This window comes from Oryzias melastigma, linkage group LG15 (genome assembly GCF_002922805.2).
Source record: "Oryzias melastigma strain HK-1 linkage group LG15, ASM292280v2, whole genome shotgun sequence".
Lineage (NCBI taxonomy): Eukaryota > Metazoa > Chordata > Actinopteri > Beloniformes > Adrianichthyidae > Oryzias > Oryzias melastigma.
The window spans coordinates 22,482,689-22,508,835 of NC_050526.1; the positions used below are offsets into that span (position 1 = coordinate 22,482,689).

The window sequence follows — 26,147 nt, forward strand, 5'->3', positions numbered from 1 at the left end:
GATCACTATTTGCCTCATGCAACAGTACATCTCCTTCACATAGAGTTGATCAGGTTGTTGATTGTGGTCTGTGGAATGTTCGTCCACTCATCTTCAAGGATTTTGCGAAGTTGCTGGATATTGACAGGAACTGGAACATGTCGCATTAGCCCATCCAGAACATACCATAATTCTAAAACCACTATAGGCCACTTGACAATGTGATCAACTCTATGCGAAAGATAGGCATAGGATGTGTTGCAGGGCATGAGGCAAATAGTGGTCACACTACATAGCCTGTCTGATTTCCCAGACCCCGCCCAGTAAAACAACTTTTATTGTGGCCAGTCTAAGGCACACCTATGCTGTATTTATCAGTGCCTTTATATGGCAAGGCCTGTGAAATATTGATGCTGTCTCATCAGGATCAAGAATAAGTCACACCTGTGCAATATTTATGCCTTTCTAATCTGCATCTTAATAAGGCACACCTGTGCAATATTCATGGTGTCTAATCATCATCTAGATATGGCACACCTGTGCAATACTCATGGTATCTAGTCAGCATCTGGATATGGCACACCGGTGCAGTATTTATGCTGTCTGATCAGCATCTTGATGTGGCACACCTGTGCAATACTCATGGTATCGAATCAGCATCTGGATATGGCACACCTGTGGAGTATTTATGATGTCTAATCAGCATCTTGATTTGACACACCTATACAATATTCATGGTGTCTAATCAGCATCTGGATATGGCACACCTGTGCAGTATTTATGCTGTCTGATCAGCATCTTGATGTGGCACACCTGTGCAGTATTCATGCTGCCTAATCAGCATATTGATGTGTCACATTTGTGCAGTCTTCATGCTGTTATAATCTGCAACCTGACATGGCACACCTGTGCAGTACTTATGCTGTCTAATCAGCATCTTGACATGGCAAACCTCTGAGGTAGGGTGGATTTTTTTGTTGGTAGACAATGTATCAGATCTTTGAGTGAGAGGAAAAACAAAAGGGTTCTGTTCATATTTGTGTTCTGCGGGTCTTACCTGAGCAGGAGAACTCGTGTTTCTGGACCTCTGCCACGTTGAGTCCTTTGAGCTCAGACGGCATGGTGCACTGTGTGAACAGACCAATCGAAGGTCTCTGCCTGAGCCACTGGGCCAACCAAGCCAGATGACAATCACAGTTCAGATTGTTGGAGTGAAGACGGCTATTGAAAAGAAAAAAAAAGTTAAATAGCAATGAAGGGGAAAAGGATGTCTAAAATAACACCAGCGGGAGATGAAAATAGCAGTAAAAGTGTCTGCTTCTTCCTGCGAGTCATCACGTTCGATGCCTGCGGCAGAGCACACTAAATGATACGCTGAATGAACAATTGTGACTGGTAAATTCTAAAAAAAGAGGACATTTCTAAAACCAGGCCTTGAAACAGTGCATTCCTGCAAAGCTGTGTCTGTCCAGAATAACTCTCGCCGTGGTGCGGTGGACCTCTGCTGCATGTATGCTCACTTGCAAACCCACGAGGGCCTGCATGCACACAGAAAAGGCTCTATAATGTTACCCCAAAGGAAGAAAAAAAACCAGCATGTCACCACAAAGCGCAGCAGAGTCACGGCTCAGAGTTTCAGCTGCAGCAACTTGTCTTAATTCATGCATAATTTCAGATTTAGCAGTCTAACTGCACAATACGGTTCTGGGGCTTTTTGTGCCTCTGATAGCATGTTGTTTTTACACAGAGGACATAATGGCTCCCCCAGTTGCTAAAGATGCTTCTGTGTTGCTTTGTGGTTATGGCTTCCAACCAGCTTTGCCTGGAATGGCAGAAGCCATCAAGCTGCTGTTCAGATTATTATCCCTTTTCTGCTGTGTCTGCATTTGTGGGGAACATGGTTTTACTTTAAGGATTGTCCCCCCGTGAGTTACAGATCACTGAGGTGGGATATTTGTGACTTACAAAGTTCGGAGTTTGGGCATGTGGTTGAAGCTGGAGACAGGGATGCTGCTAATGTTGTTGTTGTTCAGCGTTCTGTCAAAAGAGAAGGAAAAAACAGTCTGATTTGGCAAATAAAGTCCACCACTCTCAATATTTCCTCTTAAATCCATAATTTTCCTTTTTTTTTTTTTTTTACAACCCACTGGGAATATACCACCTCATTTCACACAGATGGGAAGCCCTCACACCTCCCACACACACAGACACTCTTGCATGCAAATAACACAAACACAATCCCAACCACAAACACAGCCTCTTGTAGGAAGAGCACGAAACCCACACTTCCATGGAACCCGGGCATCAGCTGCTGCAGGAGAGTCAGGTCATTTCAATCAGCCTAATAACCCTTCGCCTTCATCAACCTGCTCCCCCTTTCAACACAAGCTGTCCTCCTCCCCCATAACAACCCTAAACAACCCAGAATGCCCTCATACAACGGCAAGACTGCAATATAAAGCACGCTTTTTTCTGTCTGAACCCAAATACAGATCTTTCCAAGTCACAAAAGTGAGAACTCTGATTGCGCTTGTTTTTAGTGATCTCCTCAGAGATTACATTTTTTTTAGTTTGTGCACCTGGATAGAATCTTTAAAAACAATTTTTTTTTCTTGACAAATGATTAGAGGAATCCCTTGTCAGATGGCATTCTGGATGGTGCTTGCATGGAGGTGAAGGTTCAGGGAGGTGTTAATGTGATGGAGTGTCAGCTGTGACTTAATGGGGCTTCCTTCATGAAGCCCGCAGGGGGCATTTCTGCATAATATGCAGTCCCCTGTCCTGCTTTTCAGCAGGGGACAAAAAAATAAAAATGTCTTCATTTAACTAAACGCCTGGATGGAAGGAAACAGCACTACGCTACGTAAAATAGCAATCAATCAGATACTTACAGCACTTCCAGGCCTCTCAGAGCTCTGAACGCTCCGTCCTCGATGCAGCTGATGTGGTTTTTATCCAGCTGCCTGTGAATCACAAAGACACATGCACAGTCTTTGTCTCCCAGAGGAGTAGTTGTAATCACAGATACAGTAAATAGTACACTCATGTATAATGGCAAATCAATTCCGGTTTAGTTATCTAAGCTCATGTAACCCCCAAGCGAAGCAAAAGGGATCTTTAACTATTCTTTGTCTGCATCTGTGCAGCTTATAAATCTATGAGAACATATGTGAAGCAGCCAAAGCTAACTAAAGGTTTTACTATCTGACATAAAGACATAAAAATGCACAAAAACACATTTTACTTGAAATTTATTTGAGATTTTACTATGGGAATCAATAAAATGTTGGCTCTATGCAGCTATACTAAAAGAAGGTTTATTCTAAACTAATGAAATGACAAATTTTGCTGGAATTTTCCTAATAAATTCAAAGATGAAAAACAGTGATTCACTCACAGGTTCTTGAGGTCTGTAGCTCCTCTGAAAGCCTTTCTGGGGATGGACTGGATGAAGTTCTCACTTAAATCTCTGTAAAGACAAAAGTACGAAGAACCCATCTCAATTTGGTTATGTTTTAGCACGCTTCAAAACGTTCCTGTCAGGTTTTTTATAAGCAGGATTTAAATGTTATTTATAAAAACCTCCTTTAACCACACTCATCCATGCAGAACTGAAAACTAAGTGCAGTTTTCTTTTTCTTCCTGCAATGTCTGCCAGCACCCTGAGGTGTGGTCCCTCATGGAGAACTCTGTTTACAATGGAGCGGTTATGTTTTGGTGGCTGGATTAATCAGTGTTCAGTCATGCTGTAATTTGTTCGCCGCGCTTTGACTGTGCGCTTGTTGTGAAGCTCAGTACCTGCACACAGAGCAGACAAACAGGCAGTGAGTGAGGAGGGGTTCCCTGTGTCACGGTACAGTGGATTCATTAGGACGGGGCCACAAAGAAAATGAACTTTTTCATTTTGAGCTGAGTGAGTGTGTAGCATTTAAATGGTGCAGATTAAGCCAAGTTGTGCATGTGTGGAAAGTAAGCTACAAGTTTGATTTAAGCCAGAGTTTTGTAGCATTTAAATACAAATGTTGACCTGATTGTGACCCTTTTGCACACGACTCCATCCCAACAAGATGCTGGCAGATTAATAACGTTTTTTTTTTTTTTATTCTGTCAACACAATTTGAGATTATTAAATAAATAAAAAGATTATTATATTATACTGTAAACTAGTGATATAAGAAAATATCAATTCAGTTAAATATCGTGATTTAAATTGTAAAAATACATGTAATTTAAGGATCATAAACAAGTTCATTTTACTCAAGCAAATTCATGGTGCTTTTATTTTGGTAATTTAGGAAATATTTAAGCAGAAAATAAAAGTAAGAGTGAACAAAATGTCAAATATTGTATTGGCATATTTAAAATCGATACAAGTATCACCAAATAGAACACATTTTTATCTTCTGACAGATTTTTTTTTTGTGTTTTTTTGAGTTGCTGAGTCCTCCTTGGCATTTACAGTCTCATTCCAGCATTAGAGCATTAACATGACAATAGAATTCCATGGGTGGGAGGGAGCAGCTGTCATCAAGAGAGAACACACCCTGGACAGGTCAGCGATCTCCTGCAGCCACACACAGACAACAATCCACGCTTATACCCGCACAGACAATGCAACGGTTTGGACAAAGCTCATGCACGTTTGCATGTGATGAAACAAAAACATTTTCAGTCCATTTTCCATCCAAGACTACATTTCGTGCATAAACCAATTTTCAGAAAAAGCTTGACTTTTCTACTTTTTGTAAAAAAAAAAAAAAAAACAACTTATGCTGCAACACATTTCTGGTTTTAAGCTTTTGAATTATTTTTTAGCAAATCTGCTTTCCTTCTGTTCCCACTGAGTTGAGGAGTTCGTAGGCGATTTGTGCAACCACGCACCAATAATTGGTCTATTCTTTCAGTCTGGCAAATTTTGCAGGATCATATTCCAAACATCAAATGAGCGTTGTGCTGCCTAACTAGCATGCAAGAACAAATGTTCTCCCTCCAGCTGCTTTGTTTTTCTCTTGTTAAACCCGCCTGCAGGGTTGAAAGATGAGGTGCCGTTTATCAAAGCGGCTGCGCAGACGGGACGGCTTTTGCTCCACCTGGCCCTGAACTTGGTCTAATTGCTAATTAGTCTTTCTGTGTTCTTTAGCAAACATGCACGTCAAGATGCCAAAGTGGTGCAACGCAGACTCTTTCTAATGGCATCTCCACCCAGTCATCTGCTGAATGTCTTCTGTGCACTTCCTGGTGGGCCACATTAAGATGTTTAAACAGACTGCTGCATGAGGACAGCCTTATTGCAGGAAGGACACAAAAGAGAAAATATTAGAGATGAAGATGGGTGGAGCGTTATTAAGAGATGATGTGCATACAATGCTGTGTGTGTAAGTAGTGAAATTAAAGGTCTTGGGTGGAATCCACACACTAAAACCGCCATAATCCTATTAGCATGCTCTAACAGGATTGGCTGGAGTGATTTATACACTCTAATTTATGGAACTGTTTGATTGAATTAGTCACAGAGGTTGCAGGAGATTATTTCAAAAAATGTCATTTTCAAAAACGTTTGCTGATGAGAAAAAAAGAAAAACAAACTCATGCCCACTCCATCCTCTTTCAGAAAAATCACATCCTGGTTTTAAAATCTGTCTTCCATTTAATGTCCGTCAAGAATATGTTAACTCCTGCGGAGAGCCGGAGCAAAATTAAACTCACCAGTGCAACATTTTAGCATTTACACGTCCTTAAAATGGCAAACAAGACATTTCTGTGGGAGACCATCATGCTGTATTTTGCATAGTCTGTGGTTGCCCCTAACTGGTATTTTCAGAACTCAGCCCAAACTGTGCTGGCTGAGATATTTGACAGTTCTGATTAGTCAGGAGGCTGAATTCGGATGGAGTACTGATTCTTTAGGAAGAAAACAAAAAAAAACAAAAAAAGGGACACAATAACATGAATGCTTTTACCACAAACAGCCCAACGTGGTCTATAAGTCCTGACAGTAAATCTAATGTTAGGGGCTTCCAGCAAATACCAGAACAGTGCATCTCTTGTGCAGCATCCCAGACAAGATCAACAAGTTAGCTGCTGGGAGAGGCAGTGCAGGAAATCTGACTTTAGACTTTAAATCCAAAGTAAACTCACTGCGATCACAGTTGTATTTTTAACATATTCTGTTGGCATTTTTCTGTGGATGGAGGACAAATATTGAGAAAATGTGTCTGTGAGTTTCTCTTTATTCAAATGAATATTGAGCAGATGAAAAAAAGGATTTTTAAAAAAGCTTGTGGTTTTGATGTAAAAGCTTCAATCAAAAAGCCACTTTTGCATCCACTTGTGGGCGACTAGATCCATGTACGTCTTTGTTTTCCTCGTCTGAGCTGGAATTTTACTCAAAACTGTACGGCTCTTGTATTGCTTGCCATGCACCATTAATGTTAGGTAGGGGGGTATGAAGGGGTGTATGCCATCAGTAGAGTGTGTAAACAGATGGATAACGGGAAGTGGGGGAAACTCCACGCCAACCACAACTCAGAGGTGAATTTCTGATTAACTAAAAATGATGACACAGAAAAGAACACAGAGATTTTTATTTTGGCAAAAATAAACATCATCATGATAAAAACACCACTGGGGACAATTTTACAACAGTGGAATTTTAATAAAATTAAGCTCAAACTTCAATTTCTGAGTATTTCCTTATTCATTGTGAACCAGGCGCAGAGGAAATATATGCTTTTTGAAAAATCGCTTATTTGTGATAGAGAAAATCTGCTGAGTGGGCCACAACCTCCCTGATTTGAGCTCTTAGCAACGGGGAGGGGAAGGGGGGCGGGGTTGCTCGCAAACAGTAACGCCCACAACTGAGATTCAAATTTCTTTGCAGAAACTATGTCCTTGGAAACAATCATTTTTGTTTATTAAATTTTGGCTAAAGTTGGCATAATCACAATTAAAAGACTAATAATAGATCAAAAGCTGACTGGAGTGGGGTTTTTTTTTTTGTCCAAAACATACCGTTTGTGTTGTTTCTTCCTGCGCACTTAGTTGTGTTCCCTTTATTACAGAAATGCAGACCCCCTCAGGAGAGGCAAAGCGTGACTCTGTTAGTGTTCAAGCAGCCCAGACTCAGTATAGATTTCCCATAATGTACACCATACCCTGGAAGCAGGCAGTCACTTGGTTACTACAGCCTGGCTTTTTACTCACAGTTCATTCCCATTGTTGCCCTAACGACGGGGTTAAACACGTGTTTTAAGGTGTTTCCTCCCAGCGTGAGCCCCAACCCCTGACCCGCTGCGGTTGTTGCTTTTTTAACGGGTTCGCTAGACGGGACGTCAAACAATGTTATCATTTAATCGGTTAAAAGTGCTCTGATATTAAACTCGGCTACTGTTTATACGAATGCTGGCACAGTTTGTGTGGAATAAGTAGCAGCTTTATCAGACATAGCTCGAGGCGCCTGGTGGGGAGATTAGCTGCACACTGAAGGTAATGTCTTGTTCCTGTCTGATTCCCACCATTAACCCGTGATCACTATCTGACTCCATGCACCAACGGTGCACACTAAAATCCCACAAACGCCTACTGTGGTTGCTTGATAGTCACAACAGTTGCAGAGACAAAAGCGCCTTATCTGCACCAGTTCTTGTGGATGCTGCACCCGTTCAGACACCTGAGGGTCAGACAGACTTTTTTGGGGGGTTTAAACCATCAAAGGCTTCAGGCTAACCTTCCATTAAGGATTTACAGACACATGTGGCTCAATGTGAATCACCACAATTGCCTCTTTTATCTGTAATAGATTTCATAACCTCAAAAGCTAGCTGACAGCAAAGGAAGATATATACAATTATAAATCTGTTGGGATCGTGTAATGTTCTGCTGACTTACCTTTAAAGGTTTCACAAACTTGCAGTTTGTCAATCTGTGTCATCTGCAATGGATCTCTTTGATGCTTCCACGACTACAGTTTACTCGTTTATTCCTCCTATCTTTTTTTGTGCTGTTTTAAACAATTCATCTTCTTTGTTTAATTACTTTGTCTGTGGCTTTAATGGATTAGCTCAATGACAGCACTGATTTAAATGTCTGTCAATGGTTCACAGGAAGCAGTGTCTTATCTGTGCGGCTCACTCAGCATTTCCTTCTTCTTTCATCACCCTTTCTGTACTTGCAGAAATTCTAAGAACAAAAAGTTATCAGATTGATTTAGCTCTGTTTAAAGCTGATAATATTTAATTTTCTAGGGTTGTTGACTCTAGATGAGAAGAATGCATCTCAAAACTGTTTGATTTCTTGACTTTAATGTTTATTTTAGCTAAATTATCTTAATTATGTCTTAATTCTATTCTTCCTTTTATAGACAGAGGTAGAAAGTGTCTGATTACTCACTCATTAGGAGGGTTAATGAGGTGTGTGAGAGTTGTTAGTGTGCTGCCACTGAATATCAACTACTTTCCCTTCCTCCTGCTAGAGAAAAAAACATATTCACCCTTATGAACAACTTTGTTTAAAAACTGGGAGTCTTGGTAAAATGTTCTTTTTTTGGAAATGATCCAACAAATGACTTAGGAGATAAACCATCACTAAGAACCTGAAAACGCTTTTGCACATGAACGTTCTTTACCCACAAGCCCTTCTCACCTGTGCTTTAACAAATGGTGCTTTAGGTCATCATTACTTTCTTTATACTACAAGCAGCAGAGGATTGTGCCTCAAAATAAATCTGAATTTTTATCAACATTGTGCAAAACACAACATGCAGCTTTTAGCTATAAGAAAAATCCACTTATGTGTTCAAGTAAAATAAAATATAGATGTATAGTTTGTTTATACAAACTATAAAATGCTTTCTAACACTTTGATGTAACTAACCCCTTTAAATAAAATTAAAAATAAAATGATTTATGACATTATACTTGAGCAGATTTGTTTCAAAAACTAAAATTCTGATTTTTTTTTTCTTTTTTCAAATGACAAATTGTTCAAATGCAATGCATTGTGGTCTATATTAGCCTTTTTTTTTTTTTTGCAGAGACTTCTGGGAAGTTTACATGGCACTTGATTTTGGAAATGTAGATTTGGACACCCTAAAAAAATAGTGCCATGACAGGATTGTGTGAACAACTGACTGCCTGTAAATTGATGAAATTTACTGTATAATTAGGGATTTTCCTTCCAAAATCAATCCAGAAAATAATATTCACATTTATTCAATATAAATGACACCATATGCCTCAGTTGTCCTGGTTAAAGTCCTGGTCAAGGCTTGAAAAGCTATGATGTGTGTAAGTGTAGCTTTGGTAGAGTTTCTAAAAACCTTGGAGCCGAATCTGAAAAAAGGAAAGGTGTAAACGGTGGGGGGTAACCATGAGAGAAGAAGGTGAGGAGAGCAGATCGATGCTGCCGGGCCTCTGGGCACTTGCCAAAACACAGATGTGTGTGTAGCTCACAGAGTGTTTTTGTGTGCAGCCAGTAGTTTCCGTGCCTTCCCTCTTACCTCCACCCCCACCCAAAGATCCGTATCCAACCTCCACACCTTTACTTTTACTCTCTCTAAATTAAATGACGGTAATTCCTACAAGCTGCCTCTCTCGTCTCCAGCAAATGTTCTGGCCGTCTATAAGGCAGTCCTTCCTGCCAGAACCAGTCACCGAGATTATCATCTGGAGGTTTGTTCTGGAGTCGGAAATCCATCATGCATGCAACTGTACAAATTATTATGCACAGTTATGAGATGCAATGAAGGAAATATCAAGAAAAAGAAACTGTCTGCATAGGAAAAAAGGTGCAGACTGGCTTTTTTGGAGCACAAAACCCCCTAATTTTTTAGAAAAAAACTTAAGTCTACTTAGAGCTTTAATTGAAACCAAAACTAAATTCAGTAATCGTTTTTTTAGCTCAGGTCAACACCTGCACACCATCAATTCTCATCTCACTGGCTTTCATATGATTCCTCACCTAACTTAACATTTGATGGCTTGAACTTCTACACCCTCGGAGAGGGAGAAAAAACCCGTGTGAACTCATCTCATGAGGGTTTCCCGCTTATTCTGATGATGAAAATGATGGCAAGCATATCAGCCTTTGTTTGCCCTTTTCTCCTGCTCTCATAATACACACACATCCTCACGCTGCCTCTTTCTGGTGGGACCTAAAGGGGATTTCATGGATGGACTCCACTCTAATCATCAACAGTTACAAACCAATGAGAATCGCGCAACGCTCCCAGACTGGAACGCTCAGCAACCGCGAAGCGAAAACACGGTGTCAGTGGAACTTATCAGGTCCACATGAGGGCTGACAGACGCACACACACATGTTGAGAATCAAGACAGAGCCAGTTTAACTGCAGCCCACATCTCTTCTTTCAGTGTAAATGATTCATGACGTCTGTGTCTTTAAAGGCTTTAAAAGTTTGACATGAACGCATGCGCTTGGCCGTGAGCTGCGATGCCACCCATGAAGCAAATCCATACTTTCTCCTGATTTCCTCCTGCCATTATCGGAGTTTCTGACACTGCCCAGGCCTTTCTCTGACAGTCAGGCTGAGTGATGGAGCATCGATCATGACAAACGCTTGGAAGCGCCATCCAGGCTATAGGTGGGGTGCAAGATAACCCTCCTTCACAAAGACACCGAGCCAAGTCCTGTCCATCTATCTTGCCGTCTTCCAGCCAGAGAACAATAGAAGTGTGGGAGAAGGAGAGAGTGCATGCCTCTCAACAGGTCCATACATTAGCCAGAACGTCCTCTACAAACCAGAAAAAGTTTGCTTCAGCGCTGACAGCAGCCTGGAAATCATTTTCCAAGATTTGACTAATGCTTTATGCAGAAATTGAGTAAAAATGAAAGAAGGAGCCATCTCAAAACAATGTAAATCTATCTCAAGCTCTTTCTCGCACATGAAGTCTTACTAAACTGGTAACTATGTTTTTTTTTCTTTAACAGCTGGTTACCTAAAAAGTGGAAAACCGATCCTGAAGATCAGATGACAGCTTTTCCTGGAACCGCTGGTCTGAGGTCAGCGTTATTGAACCACCGTGATGACAGATCCACCACACCTAACCACAAGCTACTGATAGCAGATCAGACGACTGACACAAAGACACACATTCAGAAGCTCCTTCAATCATGACACAAAGACAAACACTTAAGGAAGCTTAATTGAAGCCACGAAAGAGAAGAGCTCTGACAAACGACGGCTGAAATGAAAGCTGGCGTTGATCATACGAGTTTCCTCCATGAAACCCTTCATGGAACCCGCTCTGTGCCGCAGAAGTGAAGGAAATTGAGAGTGAAACCTTAAGCATTCACAGTCGCCGCTGCACAAGGAAAGTATCAGGAGGGGAAAGAAGACGGGAAACGAGAGGACGAAGCCAGAGGGAAGGTGAGCGGAGCGGTTACCTTCATGTCTGTTCTTCCTCCAAATCCCTCTGAAAGCTAAACTTGAAAGGAGCCCAAAGGTACATGTCTCAAAAAAGTCAAGGACGTTCTATTCGCTCAGAGGGAAAAAGAAAAACCCTGTGATTCCCACCCAGCTCTGTCTGTTACTAGAAGACATTGGAAGATTTATGTTTGTGTCTGTGTGAAAAAAAAAGATCTAATTGTCTCTGAATGAGAGGTAAAGTGAGAATGAAGAACTCCTTTTTACCAACAGCTTCCAACTAACATACAGTATATAAGACAACTTGGGAATTGTGCTGCACCCATCAAGAGAAACACTGTAATAAGAAACTTTTTGTCACTTTATGCTAAAACTTCAAAAAAATGTCCTAAAAAATTAATATGTGAAGATAAATACAGTTTATTCTGGCTTGTGTGGTTCAGTATTTCCAGTATAAAAAGTCAAACTCTTTTGAAAAATTCCTTTTTTTTTTAATCATTCACAATAATTTGTCAAATGGATTTAAAAACTTTAATTGCTGCAATTCCTTTTCTGAAGGTAAAAAAGACAAAAATGATTTTCAGGAAAAACATGACCAATTAAAAGCCAGAAGTGATTTTAGACACGACAGTCTAACAGAACTATATTTTATGAATATTGCATCTAAATTATCTTTTTTATCATTTTAATTGCAAGTTAAAGTTATGATTCATTAAAATTTACAGTCTTGTCTTTTATTCTCTTAAAATCCATTTTTTAAAGAAAATTTTTTAAGAAAGTTGTCTAAATATGTTTGAAGATCTTTAAAAACCTATTTTACATTTCAACAATTAAAGAATGTCGTTCTTTACTTAAACAATAAAAAGTTTCATTCTTTAGTGAATCGAAACACATTTTTCATGTCGTGGTGCCTCTATAAAGTTTTTCCTTTAATTAATTTGGAAATATTTGTGTTGGAGTGACTGTGTGAGCAGATATGAAGAGGATGTAAGAAAATAATTTCAATCTAAAAAGCAAAACACAGCCAAATTAGTACTTTTATTAAACGTATGTCCTTATCTCAGAAGATGAAACTTAAAAAAACAGCTTAGTGTATATGAAAGTAAATCTTAATGGTCAAATAAACATTTTGGTTTAACAAGGATGTTGAAAACAAAGCAAAAATACATTTTTACCAAACATCTGAACATGATCTTCTGAAACATCCTTCTCTTCACTCTCTGTACTCAAATGTCCTGTCAGAAGTCTCCAAATAAACCTTTAGATGCATCTGCTACAGCTATTCAACATTTAATAAAGTTAACATTGTAAAGAAAGAAGCGTTCTGTCATAAAGCTGACTGTTTAATAAAGGGAATTTTAGCTGTTGCAGGATCCACCGATCTAGTCTATGAAGGACCATCAAAGCATTTCTGCAGATGACAGGACTCTTTGTTGTAGTAAAGTCCAGCAGAGCGACCATCTGCTTCTGATCATTTCTGCAGACACACAGCTCTTCAGCCGCACAGACTCTGATATGTCTATCAAGCAGTCATTAATCCAGATGGGTAGAAAAGCATCAACCTGTGTTTTGAGGATCTTCTCTTTGATGGAGAGCATCCTCCAAGGCGTATTCAGACCACTAACCAAACCCCAGCTGCTCTAAAACACCTTTTTAAAAATAGTTCAAATAGGTTTTAAAGAAAGTTGCTGCAAGAAATTCAAAACGTAGACTGTAAGAGAGTTTATATGAAGCCCTTAAGTGCTGATGAGATGTTTAAGGCACTAGAATTTAGGATATATTCTCAATCAATAAGCTGAGTCTACTAATATTTGCATTAAATTTTGAAAAAAAAAGAAAATCCAATAAAAAAAATGTAATCTCATGAATCTTGAAACTTTAAAAGCGAAAGGCCAATTATGCGTGCGGTGTACAGGTGAACATCCAGACTTTATGGGCGTGCAACTCTTTTGAAATCCGATTGTAGAGGTGCTGGTTGCTAGGAGACTATTTGGAATTGTTTCAAAGAAAGAGATTTCTAGCATCTGCATGTGCTCTGTGTGAGAGGATGGCAGAGGACATGGGTAGTGGGTTTAAATATCCTCTTTATCAAGCTGAAGGTTTAACTTTCCAACTGTGGTAAACATATATAGATGACATTTTATTGTGTTTATTGTCTTTTGAATGAAATAAATATTGATGAATATTGTCTTTTTGATGTTTTATACATGCTCTTGTGGTATTTTTCTGATGATGGAGGACATATATTATGAAGGTGAAGCTCAAAATTACATTTATAAGTATTTTTAATTTAAATTGTTGTGGATCTGGAACAAATGAAACAATCTTATTTATTTGTGATGTAGAAAATATGCTGAGCGGGCTACAAGCTCCCTGCTCTAAGCTGGACCAATGGTCCCGCCCACAACTCAAAGGAAAATTTCCAATGAACTCTCGTCGCTCTGCAGAAACTATGTCAAAGAAAACGCTGTTTTTTTTTTTTTTTTCGTAATTCGGACTGAAAATTTTATAATCATAAAATATCACTTGGAACGCAAAAAAAAAAGGCTTAAAATCAGTGTGTCATTTTGTGCCAAAATAATTTGAAATTGCTTATTTGCACAGAGAATTTCACGTTTTTCTTCCTTAAATCTGATTTGAAACATTAATATGCAAAATAAATAAATAAATCAACCTCAACCATAAGGCCCAAACTTTTGAAAACAGGCTTTGCTCTCTGAGATATTACCCCTCTGGCATTCCTTAAAATATTTTTGAAGCATCCCACATGGCCCTGAGGTGTGTTCATTAATGAGCGCCCAGCCTGGAGCGGCAGATGTGATCTGCAAGGCTAAGAAGATGAGTCCAGACCAAGCTTTTAGGATTACTGAACCCCAGCAGAGAGGAGAGGGAAACATTTGGTTTTATTCCACTAAAAAAGTCTGACAAACACCAACAAAGTTTATTTTAATATGATAGCTAAAATATGTATTTTAGTAGAGCCCAACTCAGTGATGTATGAAGCAGATCTATCATCATTCAATAAATTTGCATAAAGACTGATATCCCCCCCCAGGGGCTGAGGATCGTCTGTTGGAGTCCTGCAGACATGCCAGCACAGTCATCAAGCTGCCGCTGGCCAGATGAGGTCCTTCTGATCAATTATTGAACCTCTATGATAGATCTGTGAGGATGCAGTGACATTTCCGTGTCTTCTCAAGTCGATTTCTTCAAGTCGAACCGACGCGCCTCCTTGTTTGTGTTATCAGGTCTCTCAGCATGTGTTTTCTATGTTCCTGCAGGCTTCGCTGCCATGTGCTCCGCATGAACGCTGATGCATGACCGGCAGCTCGGAGCCCGCATACTTGTGCGCGTTTTCAGAGAAACCTTTAGCCTCATAGGAGCTGGTGTCACAGCTTTATAGTCTGGCACTCACTAAAGGACCAACTGCCGAAGCAAGGGGCATGAAATTAAAAACTCCCACCCAGGAACAGAGGCAGGGACAAAGTCAGAGGGAGGAGGCTGATGGGGGAGAGATGGAGAAGAAACAAAGGATAATAAAGATGCAGGTCAGAAGACGACGGTCAAAATGAAATGAATCAGGTCACGGACGACACAAAGGAAATTTGCAACAGCACGTCGGGAATGTGCTCTGCATTAATGATAGCTGCTGCAAATCTTCTGGCACAGAAGACAAAAATCCTGCTGCTATAGAAAAACCACGAGAAAGACCATCAGCGGTTCGGAAAAAAAAATTGCTGCTGACCCTCAGAACTTTAAGCCGTATTTCATCATGTGTGGACTTGTCCAAATGCCAGACGTACATTTGGTTTCTGTTTCTTGGTAAAAGATCACTGTACTGGCATATTCCTAATCAAAACAGCACACATCTGCAGCATGCACACGTACAAACTTTTATGTCTCAGGTGGTGTCCTCTCTACTGTGCTCAACTCTGACCTCTGGAGAGAAGGGAGAGCTTGGAGAGGATATGATGAATAGGCCAGACACACTCCATGTGTCTGGCGTATTCATAATAACGATTTTTTTTCTTCCTCTTTTGTATGTTTTTCTCTTCTGTGGAAATCGAGCCTGACTCTCCCGCTCCTCCTCATGCACCCGGCATAATGCGCCGAGGTGTTTACTCAAAAAACAATGCCGCCGTGCTTGAACCCTGTGCTGCGATCGCGTGAACGACTGGAAACACAGAAGAGCGTGTCCTCATCCAGCAGTTCCTGTCTCACTCCAGCCGTGACCCTTCACCCCCGGCTCTATGAGTCAGGCTGGGAGGACTCTGAGCGTGACCAATGCATTAGACGCCTCTGACAAGGATGAGGATGACATTTGAACCCCCAGAGGCTAAGGAGGGGCGAAGATCATGAACGGGAGGAACGAGGGGGAAGATGCTCATAAAAGAGGGAAGCAGGAACCAATGAATAAATGAATGTTTGAAGTTTATTATTTCAGGTTTAAGGTTGGAAGAATGATTTACTTTATTTGGATGCATGACGATCAGAAGGACTTTAATCAAAAGAAAAGGTAAACAAAGTAGAGATGTGGAAAGACTTTTACTAATAGAATAAAAGCAGCAGAATTCATACGGGTAAGAAAAAAAAACACAACACATAAATCAAAATCTTCTACAAAGGTTTGACTAATCACTCCTGGCATAGATACTTTGGTATAATTGGATTTCATGGCTAAGTACAGAATGTAATTGTGAAATTAAATTAAAAAAGTAACATATATGTTTGAAATTTGCACACTTTTCTTGAGATATAATCTCCTTTACAAAGTACCAAGGAACAGCAAAAAATGTGTCACATAACAGATTAAAATAAGTTAAAGGTACAAAAAAGAGGTGTTAGTTTGTGTGTTACACTTATTATGTGGTCAAAAGAGAATAAATACACTGTTCGGTCTGTTTGTTGATGGATTTAGCTGGTAAAAGCTGGTATTGTTTGTTGTTAAAGACTCACTCAGATGAAAACCACATTTTTTGTGTTTTTTAATCATGTTCTTGAAGCATTCTTCTGATGATAGAGGACATATATTAAGAAATTTAAGCTAAAAAAAAAGCATTTGTGAGTAAGCGGAAGAAAAAATACTGCTTGACAATTCCGATGGATCCACAAATAGATCAATTCTCTCGTCTGAGCTGGCGTCTGGCTCAAAAGTTGCATGTTTGGTTAAGTTTGGTGTGTGAACTCTCATTTATGAGTGATGGGAAGGGGGGCGTGATTGCTCTTATCCAATGGTCCATCCTACAACGTAGAGGTGAATCTCTAATGTTGAAACGGTGTCCTACACAGCTTGTTTTTTTTTTTTTAATTTTGGCTAAAAATAGCATAATCATAATTAAAACAACATTTTCAAAACAGATGAAAAGATGATCAGAGTGAGTCTTTAATAGCAAGTATTTAGCAAATTAGCAAAAACATATTTTTTAACTAAGTTCTTTTGAAATTTACTTCCTTTAACTATCTGCATGTTTTTGTGTTTAGTCTATAAAATTACTTGATTTTTTTGGGGGGGATTTCATGTCATTATAAGTTAAAATTTGTGGCATGCAGCACTTTACCTTAAAAAGTCCTAAATAAATAAGGCTGATTTAAGTTGACCAGAACCCTAACATGCCTAAAAAAGTTCACACGTCTGTGTGCGTGGGACTTTAAAAAGAAATGGAGCAGACTTTCAAACTTCCCAGCCTGTCCACCTCCACGCTCTCCCCCTTACCCCTGTCCACTCCCGGGGTGTGAGAAGCGAGTGCCGCCTGAAGGCTGATCTCACAGCGGGCGAGTCATTCCAGCAGCACTTTGATGTCTTTGTGGCGAGACTTCGTGCCTCATGTCCACGCTCATTAACTTTGTCAATGACGGATCAATGTGAGGCTGCAGAACGCTGCACTGCCCCAACATTACAGCCCATTCACCATTCTGGGTTTAGATAGGCTTTGTCTCACTGTGAATGAGCAAACAACACAGTGAGAGACAGGGAAAACGCTCTCTCGCGATAACACCAATTTAACAAGAAAGCCAGGAGGATATGGCTTCATTTAACTCTTCTCACATCCCATCTTCCTGTGTCCTGGTATGCCCAGACAGCAGTTACATGTCTCTGCATCCTGCTGCTCCCTGTTTAATGATTAGAAGCTTTTGCGTGTTTTTGCACCTTGATGTCAGTCGCAACCAACAAGGGTTAAGTTTGCCATAAAATCAGCTTAGAAGGGCTGACTATTACACTTGATTTGCAGCAAAAGCAAAATATAATTTCTTCAAATCACAAAGAAGATCATTTCAATGCATTTCTAGTGGTCTTTTAATCATGTTTTTAGCTAAAAGGCCATATGTTTAGCCAAAACATAGTTTCTGCAGAACAGCAGGAGTTCTTCAAAAATTCACCTTTGAGTTGTGGGCTGAATTGCTGGCATGGAGTAAGCCCGCTCACATTCCCTATCATCCCTCGATTTACATATTCCCCAGCTAGCTTAAAGCTCCTTACAACCTCAACTTAACATTTCTGGCACAACAAAAATGGCGACCAATATTGGAGATCTTCAATCGAACAGTTTTGAGCCAGATGCCAGCTCAGAAAAACAAAGACGTACATGGATCTAGTCGACTGCAAGTTAATACATCAGAAAAGAAATACTCAAAAATGTAATTTTAAGCCTAATTCTCTTTATGCATGTCCTCTATTATTAGAAAAATGCCACAAAACATGTTAAAAACACAATTTCCTCGGAGTAAGCCTTTAAGTTTAATCAATTTAAAAAGAATTTACTGGTTGTATATGGATTTTTTAAAATTGCGCCGCATCCTTTACACACACTAGTTTAAATGTGACTTGAGTGCCATCAATTGATCAATTTCTCTTGAGAAAAACAATTTAAAAATCTGTTTGAGAAGTATTGTTCTTTGGCTGCTCAATAAAGGACATATTTTCGGCTTTGTTCATCCTTCTTTCTGTTCTGTAGCAAATTAACATCTCTGAAAAACTGTTGTGCAACTCTGTTTGCAATAGTCTTACATAGTAAGAAAGAGTATGGGGTTGCAGGTAATATGTAATACAGCACATGTAACCCTCCCACACATCTACAAAAGCATGCACACACAATCACAAAGCCTCATTCACACAAACATCTACAGCCAGGGAGATCATCTGCACTCTAAATATTTAAAAAGCCTATTCCTGCCTGTAATTAAAACCACTGCAGCATTCCAGAGCTGTATCCCCTACCATCAGCCAATCCCCCCCTTCTGCTTCTCCATCTCCCTGTTGTCTGTTGCTCTTCCTTCCTCCAGTTTGACCTTTTCTTCTTTTGCTTGGAAATGTTTGAAAATCTTCCAAAAACAATAACACTGTGGGAATCCTCGGCACCCTCATCTCGACAGCAACAAATTCCTGCTTCTCTCCGTCACGGGTACCATGCCACCCCTTGCATCTCTCCGCGGATGGCATGGTTTCATCTGTCACTGTGGGGGGGGGAAAGGTCAGATTTTGTCTGGTGAGGCGGCAGTCGTCTCTCTCAAGGCAAAGGTTGCCTTTCCTGAGAGAAGTAATGATATGTTAGGATAGCCTGCAGAGCAAACACAGGAACTATGAGTCAGCGCCACACACTGTTTAGCTACAAAACTTGGGGCATCTGTCGTGCCCGGGCCTGCGGGGGATACCAGGGGTAAATCCTCTCCCTGCCCCTCCACTTCCTCTCATTAGAATTTACCCAAATCCTGCTTTTATCACCGTGTTTGCTCTGCTGAGCTCCCTAATGCTCTCCAGCCTCTCTCACAAGGCAGGTGTTTATATGCATGTGTGAGAGTATTTGCATTGGCCCGCACTGTAAAGCTTCCCATCCCTTCACCTTCCACACGGAGGGAATTCAGACAGTAACCTGATAAAGGCCCTAAAGTGGGAACACAGACTGGACAAAAGTGTTCCTGGAAAGGAGAGTATAACAGTAGATTTCTCAGAGATATAGCATGTGCCACTGCAACATATGCATGTGTGTGATGCTGTAAACAAGTACATCTCATGACGTGGGGACGGTCTACAGAGAGCTGCTCTCATTTTAAACATATTTTATTTATCAAACCCTCCTGAGCAACACACACAGAATTTTATTCCGTCACACACCAGCAATCAACCTCATTCCCTCTCCCTTTTCTTTCCATCTCCTCCCTACTGCCATCCTTCCTTCCTTCCTTAAAAATCCAGGGAGTGTTTTGTCACCCGGCGCTTTCTTGCAATATTCATCTGAAGGAAAAAAAAAGCTCATCTCACACTCAATGAATTTTCATAAACTGTGTGTGAAACTGATTGGTAATTGAAGGGTGGTGGGCTTGATAGACACGAATGTATGGGCGCACACACCAACAACCCCATTATCCATGCTACGGGTGAGAGGTTTGTTTTGTACCACAAGAATCTGACAGTGATTTATGGAGAAAGGGAGTCACAGTACACCCTGATACACACAGGGACACAAAGCAAGGTTACTGGTCCAAACACAGGCACAAAGAAAGGTTACTGCACTGCCGACAAAGCCACACAGGCAGCGGTGCACGCTCTGGTTAGGAGGTCAACACCGCATCAGCACAGCCCGACGATTCATTCGGATCATCTTTTGATCTATTTTTACAGCGTTCCAAGTGGTCTATTAATTGTGATTATGCTGTTTTTAGCCAAGTAAAAAGAAAAACAAAAAACTGTGTAATTTTTTCAGATATAGTTTCTGCATAGTGGCTGTAGTTCAATAGAAAATTGTGGGCGGGACTGCTGGCAGTAGTAAGACCGCCCCCTCATATAATCCATCTGTTCTCCCACTAGCTTACAGCCCCTCACAACTCCTACCTAACATTATAGGTGAGACAAAAACGGAAACTACCAATTCGTACAGTTTTAAGCCAGATTCCAGCTCGGGCGAGGAAAACAAAGACATAGGGCCTATCCGAGTACTTCCCTTCTCCCTTCCCCTTACCCCTCCCTCTTCGTTTATCCCTCCGTGCTTGCTCCAAATGCAGCGTGATGAAAAAATAGTGTTAAATATTTCGGACCGTCAATGATGTCACCAATCCGGTCTGCTAGCATTAGCGCAGAACTTCCAGCGCTTGAATAAACATTTATAACTTTAAAATGGTCACGCTACAACATAAAGTCATTACATACTTACATTGAAATATAAACAGCAGTGGTTCAGAGTGCACCAAAGTGAAGAAAAGGACTTCTTAGCGTGACGCAGTTTACTCTCGCGATAGTGGACTTTGGACCCCTTTGTTTGGAGTGTGAAACTTAAATAATAATAATTCTGGACATAACTTCGACTTCATCTGCCACTTCAAATGAAGGGGGAGGGCTAAGAGAAAGGGAGAAGGGACGTATTCGGATCGGGCCATGCATGGATCTAGTCTTCCACAAGAGGATATAGGTCGACCTTGTTGCAGACAAGATGGGGGCTGAAAATACTTAGCTGGAAGGAAGTCCAGAACTTGAACTCTTCCCCGCCCCGACCCCCGGACACCGCACATTTCGGTCAAAAAATACTCTTGTTTTTGGTTAAAAAAGACTAATATGACCGGCAACTTGAACAGTTATGTTTTATTTTGCATTTTAAGCTTTGAACCTTTAACAGCAGAGGTGTCTCCGTCAAAATCTACAATTCTCTTCGACATACTGTAACTCCTTACACAATCAGCGTGAATTAGCTGATCTGCAGAGAAAAGTGGCTTTGTGTTGGTAAGCAACACTTATATGCAACACATTACTAATATAAAGTCTTATTTACTGGCACAAAGTCGCTTTTCTCCGTGACAGAAAAAGCTGATAGTAGTTGATTAAGTAACTAGTTGAAGTTAGCTGTGGTCAAACATAAACATTGGTCTGAATCTAAAGCTCCAATATAAAAGTATAAAACACTTTTGTTAATATCGTATGACACATTTTAGGCTAATCCTGAACACTAAACCATTTATTCACATTAAAAAGTCTGAATAAAAATGGCTTCAACTCTGAAATCTTGTGGAATTTCCACTTCCGGCTAATGATGTTTGACAATTTCCATTTCCGTCTAATGACTTTCCGGTCCTCTTGGATGCATCAGAATGGAGTAGAGCAGGGAACTTGCGTTCCACCTCCAAGCTATTTCACACTGCATTTTTTCATCTGCCCCCGATTTACAATGATATAAATATAGAAATACTCATAAATGTAATTTTTAACTTAATTTTCTTACTATATTCCCACCATAAGAAAAAAGTCACAAGAAAATATAAAAACACCAAAACTGCTTTAAGTGCATCAGAGAGTCTTTAAAATCACCTTGTTTGATAATGTTTCTAACTCGTAAGAGCACGCAGAGTTCAGGTTTATTTCCCACATCCTGATTCATTCTCTGGTAATGTGATGTGTCAGAACGGTGAACCCTGAGCGGCCCAGCACACCTTGCCTTTCAGCCAGGTAGACCCGGCATCTCTGCTCCTTATTCTGCACGGGCACGTTGGATCCGCTTCATTTCTGCTATCAGTTACAGTACAGGTGAGGACAGCGCATTCCTTCTGATTCACTCACAGTGCTGAAAACACAAAGCAGCGATTCAGCTGGTAATGTGCTACAATTTTAGCTCCAAGGTTACTTTTGGAACACACACATGCAAATGCTGCAAAACAGATTCCCAAGGGAACACTTTTTTTTTTTTTCTTCACAGAGCCAACACAGACATTCCCTGCAGCGCAAAAACCCTCTCTGCATGGGTGGTGGTGGTTTGTTGCCTTTCTTGGTGGAAGAGCTTTCATGTACCTTCATGTAAAATTCTTTCTTTGCCAGAAAGAGTAGCATGTGCTAAAAATTTAAATAAAATGCACTAAAGGCTCACAGACACGTAATAGTGACAATGACTCAACTTTAATGAAGCTTAATTTCAGGGTAAAAGCACATCATTGCTCTAAGGACTCAACGGCGTCCATTAAACTGGGCAAACATGAGTCTGGGATTAATTTTTGGCTGTACAGTCATGTAGAAAAAGAAGCAGAGAGGCACAGAGGAAGAGGATAAAACACCCACAAAGATGGGTTTATTTTGAAATGTAGCTCATTTTCTTAATAAGAGCCTCTTCATTTTGCTCATTTTACCACTCGTTCTCTCTTGATGGGTGCTTAAACTTTTACAACAATATGTGTGGTTTCTGTGTGTCCATGTATGATTGGTGGAAGTTTCCTAAAAGCCACTCCAGGGCTCTCCAAGGCCGGGCCAGGCTCGGCTGGCTTGACGACTGAGGATCGGAATTCAGGAGGGTGACGGACAAAGAGGGTCTGCGCTGATGTGTGGGTTCTGAGAAAACATGTCGTTTTTGCTTAAATAAAGACGGCAAAAGGGGATTGCTGAAGAATGGGAGATAAAAGGGGGGAGTAGGTATGACAACCCAAAGGCGGCTGACTATTGAGCATTTTGCAGTTGTAGTCAGTCTTTGTTTCCTAAATTTTCCCCGTGGACCAAACAGCGGCTCTTGTGTTACACATTAATTATGTTTTCTGGGACCCCCCTCCTCTCTGTCCCTCCCCCTCCCTGTTGACTGACAGCTCCACTGCCTCTTGGCCAGCCCGGCTTGGAGCAAGTGGTGATTGAATAGGCTAATAAATACTGAGGGAGGGGTTGGTCACACCCCTCTCCATTGTACCAGCGCTGTCACGCCTGACCCTTAACCAAACACATTCACACATGTATATGTGAGCACGCACACACTTTGATGCTCGCACAACCCTGTGCGTCCTCGCACATAAACAAACTCGCACACACACCTTCATGTCACCTCTGTCAGCCCTGACCCCTTACCAAACACCCAGGCTCCCCACTAAATGAGGCCCCAGCTATCGCCTAGCAACCGCAGAACAATGGGCTCCAAGGAGACGGAATGGCTTGAGCAAAGAGCAGGCTTTTCTCCAGGGATGGAGGGAGCAGCGGAGGGATAGGAGCCAAGGTGGGGAGAGGAGGGGACATAGGGTGATGGGAATGGTGTTCGGACACATCTTTAACCATGTCACAAAGAAGGTGCCTTCCTGGGAAACAAGGCAGTGCTTCTCTAACCCCGCTGGATGTCTCTGTTTAACTTGTCGCCGTTTTGCTCAGCCTGCTTTCACAACTTGGGATAAAAAGTCAGACTTTTAGGGGATTTTTTTCCCCTTCTAATCCTAAACCCTCTTTCATCTCTGCACAAATGGGAAAAGTAACACAAAATGCAGAAAAGGACAAAACTCTTTTAAACTCCTGGAAAAACTTTCTTTTAATTAATTTGCTGATATAGAGAACCTTGCTAGTTTGAACTTCTCACCACACACCTTCTCCTGAAGCAGAGGAGGTGTTAACACAGATGTCTTGCCATCTATTAGCATTCTATTTCAAGAAACACAGGTAGGAAGGTGAATGGAAGTGAGATTGCTTAAGGGCCACACACAGAATAACAACTTGCTGCCAATTCAGTCTCCTTAGAAACTATTAGAAGCCTTACGGTAAAAAAAAAAAAAAAAAAATGGAGTGAGAGACACGAAACCAATCCAGATGTCTGCCTCGAGCTCTAATGAGATACCAACTGTATGACACATACTGTTTCTTGTTCTCTTAAACCAAAGTAAAATATATTTTAAACACAGTGGAAAAAGAAGCGAGGGTAGAAAATGGGAGAAATATATTTTAGAAGAGTGTGACTCTTGATTATTTGACTGTAAAAGGTCATGAATAAAGCAAGTAAAAAAAAAAAAAGTTTTTTTTTTCCCACTTTCTGCTGGAAAATACTGTAAAACCCAAACTCCAGGTGCACCCCTTCATGGTTTTTAGTGTTGATAACTGCAGCTCCTTTTTGACCTGCCTTATGGCCACTTTATGCCTCCACATTAAATTGACTGCAGCACAGCTGGAGACCCTGTCTTGCACCACATGCTACACTCTGATGTACAGCTTCTCATAATTGTATCTATGTGTTGAATCGATGCACAGCTCACCGACAGACAACAAATCCCAGATGTTTATCAAGTTTGATAACTGCTGGAAGTTCACATCTGCTTTTATGTCTCACTGTTACGGCACACTTTTCGACATATGCTGGAAAAAATCAGCATCTGTGCTTATAAGGGTCCGTACTAGTGACTCTATTATGATGTCAACAGGTTAATCCCTGTCTGGGAGGCTAATAAAGGTGTCACAGGGAGGCGGAGGGGAAACAATGAATGTCCCAGCATCACGGATTAATAGAGGTAGTCACTAACGCATGCATACATTGGTGTGAAGGATTTAAGGGGCAGGGTAGGGGGTTTAGAGAACTGGAATGTTGCCCCTGTGAGACGTTGAATCAACTTTAGACCTTTTCTAAACTTTGCTTTGCGGCATTCTTTTCTTTGGATGTTGATTCTCTAACAAAGCAAGAGGGCGACGACAAAAGAACATCTGCCCCAAACTGTGGACCTTTAGTAGTCTGTAAATATCAGTAAAGGTCTCCAACATAAAGTATTAGGAACTATAACTGACTGAAGGTCTCTTTGTGTTTGGTTTTACAGACACTAGTTGCATCTCTACATCTAGTCTGGCTCCTCAGCGCTGGGTAATATCCACTTCTCTAACACCAGAACCACCAAGACCCCTCCAGCCATAAGCCTGAGCTCCACATGAAAGGGTCCGCAAGCTCATTATCCCAGCCTGGGGCTTATTTGGTGCTTCCTCTCTCCAGGACTCCTTTAAGGCCTGAGACGATGGAGAAATTTAGCCATGGGGGAACCTGAGATCTCATATTGGGTTTACTCTCCCAGCTGCCAGACATTAACCATAAAGATAAGGCACAAAGAGGAAAAGCCAGAGGGGGAGGTAATAGGAGTGATAAGGTAGGTATAGGACATCGTGGATGAAGAGTAGAGCTGAAGTTGTGCATTTTGAATATTTTTACAAAGAACTGCATTTTGATCAAATACTGCACAACTTTTTATAATAATGCATAAAGGAGCTTTAGGATATTTTGTCAGTAACCAACAAGCTAATCAGCTGCAAGAATGATAGTAAATTGGAGTGCACGGAAAGCTTAAAGAGAGGAAACCCTCTCCTCTTATCGATGAACTGTGCTTCATCCTCTGTAGGGCCCGTGTGACCCGGGCCTCCTCCAGCAGCTTTGATGTGATAATAGGGCGACTGTGCTTCTCCGCAGGTGCCCCTGGCTGTCTCTCCATCTCCCCGGAAAGCCACATAAATGAAAAGAGATGAAAATAATTTCAAAACCTACAGGTGAGCCCACTGTTTCTACTCTGTGCTTCATTTTCTTCTTTGTGTTTTATCTTCCGCTCCCACCCCGACTATCTCCACACTTTGTACTGCATTCATTTTCATGCATTACTTTCAGGGCCTTTGCGTGACTCATTTCCATCCACTTTCGATTCGCTTTTCTGTTGCTTCCAGAAAGGAAATGGGAAAGTAGAAAAAAGTATTTATATCCCCAAACTTGCTTCATTGTTTTTCCTCCTTCCTTACTGTGTCTTCCATCTTCCTACATCACTTCTTTCTCATCATTCAACAGTCGGTGCCTGTCGCCTCCTCTGTGCTCCCATTGAGGTGTCAGATTGGTGTGACTGCACAGCAGGTAAACACACACACAGGTCTGCAGCATGTCGGATAAAACATCCATTTTAAACAACGTTGTTATAGGCAAGGGCTGGGATAGTTATGCCTGAAACATCAAGCAAAGGAAATCAATTCCATCCCTGAGTGATTCCTTGTTAAACTGCACAGGACTAAAAAAGAAAAACCTCCTCTGCTCACTGTGTTTACCAAAAAAAAAAAAAA

At 40.9% G+C, this 26,147-nt stretch overlaps 1 protein-coding gene across 4 annotated transcripts in view; it reads right to left on the reverse strand.

The window, feature by feature from the left end:
• Positions 1-26,147, reverse strand: part of slit1a (slit homolog 1a (Drosophila)) — a 96,985-nt gene that overhangs the window by 36,778 nt on the left and 34,060 nt on the right. For all 4 annotated transcript variants that reach the window (XM_024296864.2, XM_024296862.2, XM_024296863.2 and 1 more), the window contains exons 5-8: positions 3,377-3,448; positions 2,871-2,942; positions 1,945-2,016; positions 1,037-1,200 (exon numbers count right to left, since the gene is read on the reverse strand). In XM_024296864.2, coding sequence (XP_024152632.1) covers positions 1,037-1,200; positions 1,945-2,016; positions 2,871-2,942; positions 3,377-3,448 — 380 coding nt within the window. The remainder of the gene's footprint in view (positions 1-1,036; positions 1,201-1,944; positions 2,017-2,870; positions 2,943-3,376; positions 3,449-26,147) is intronic.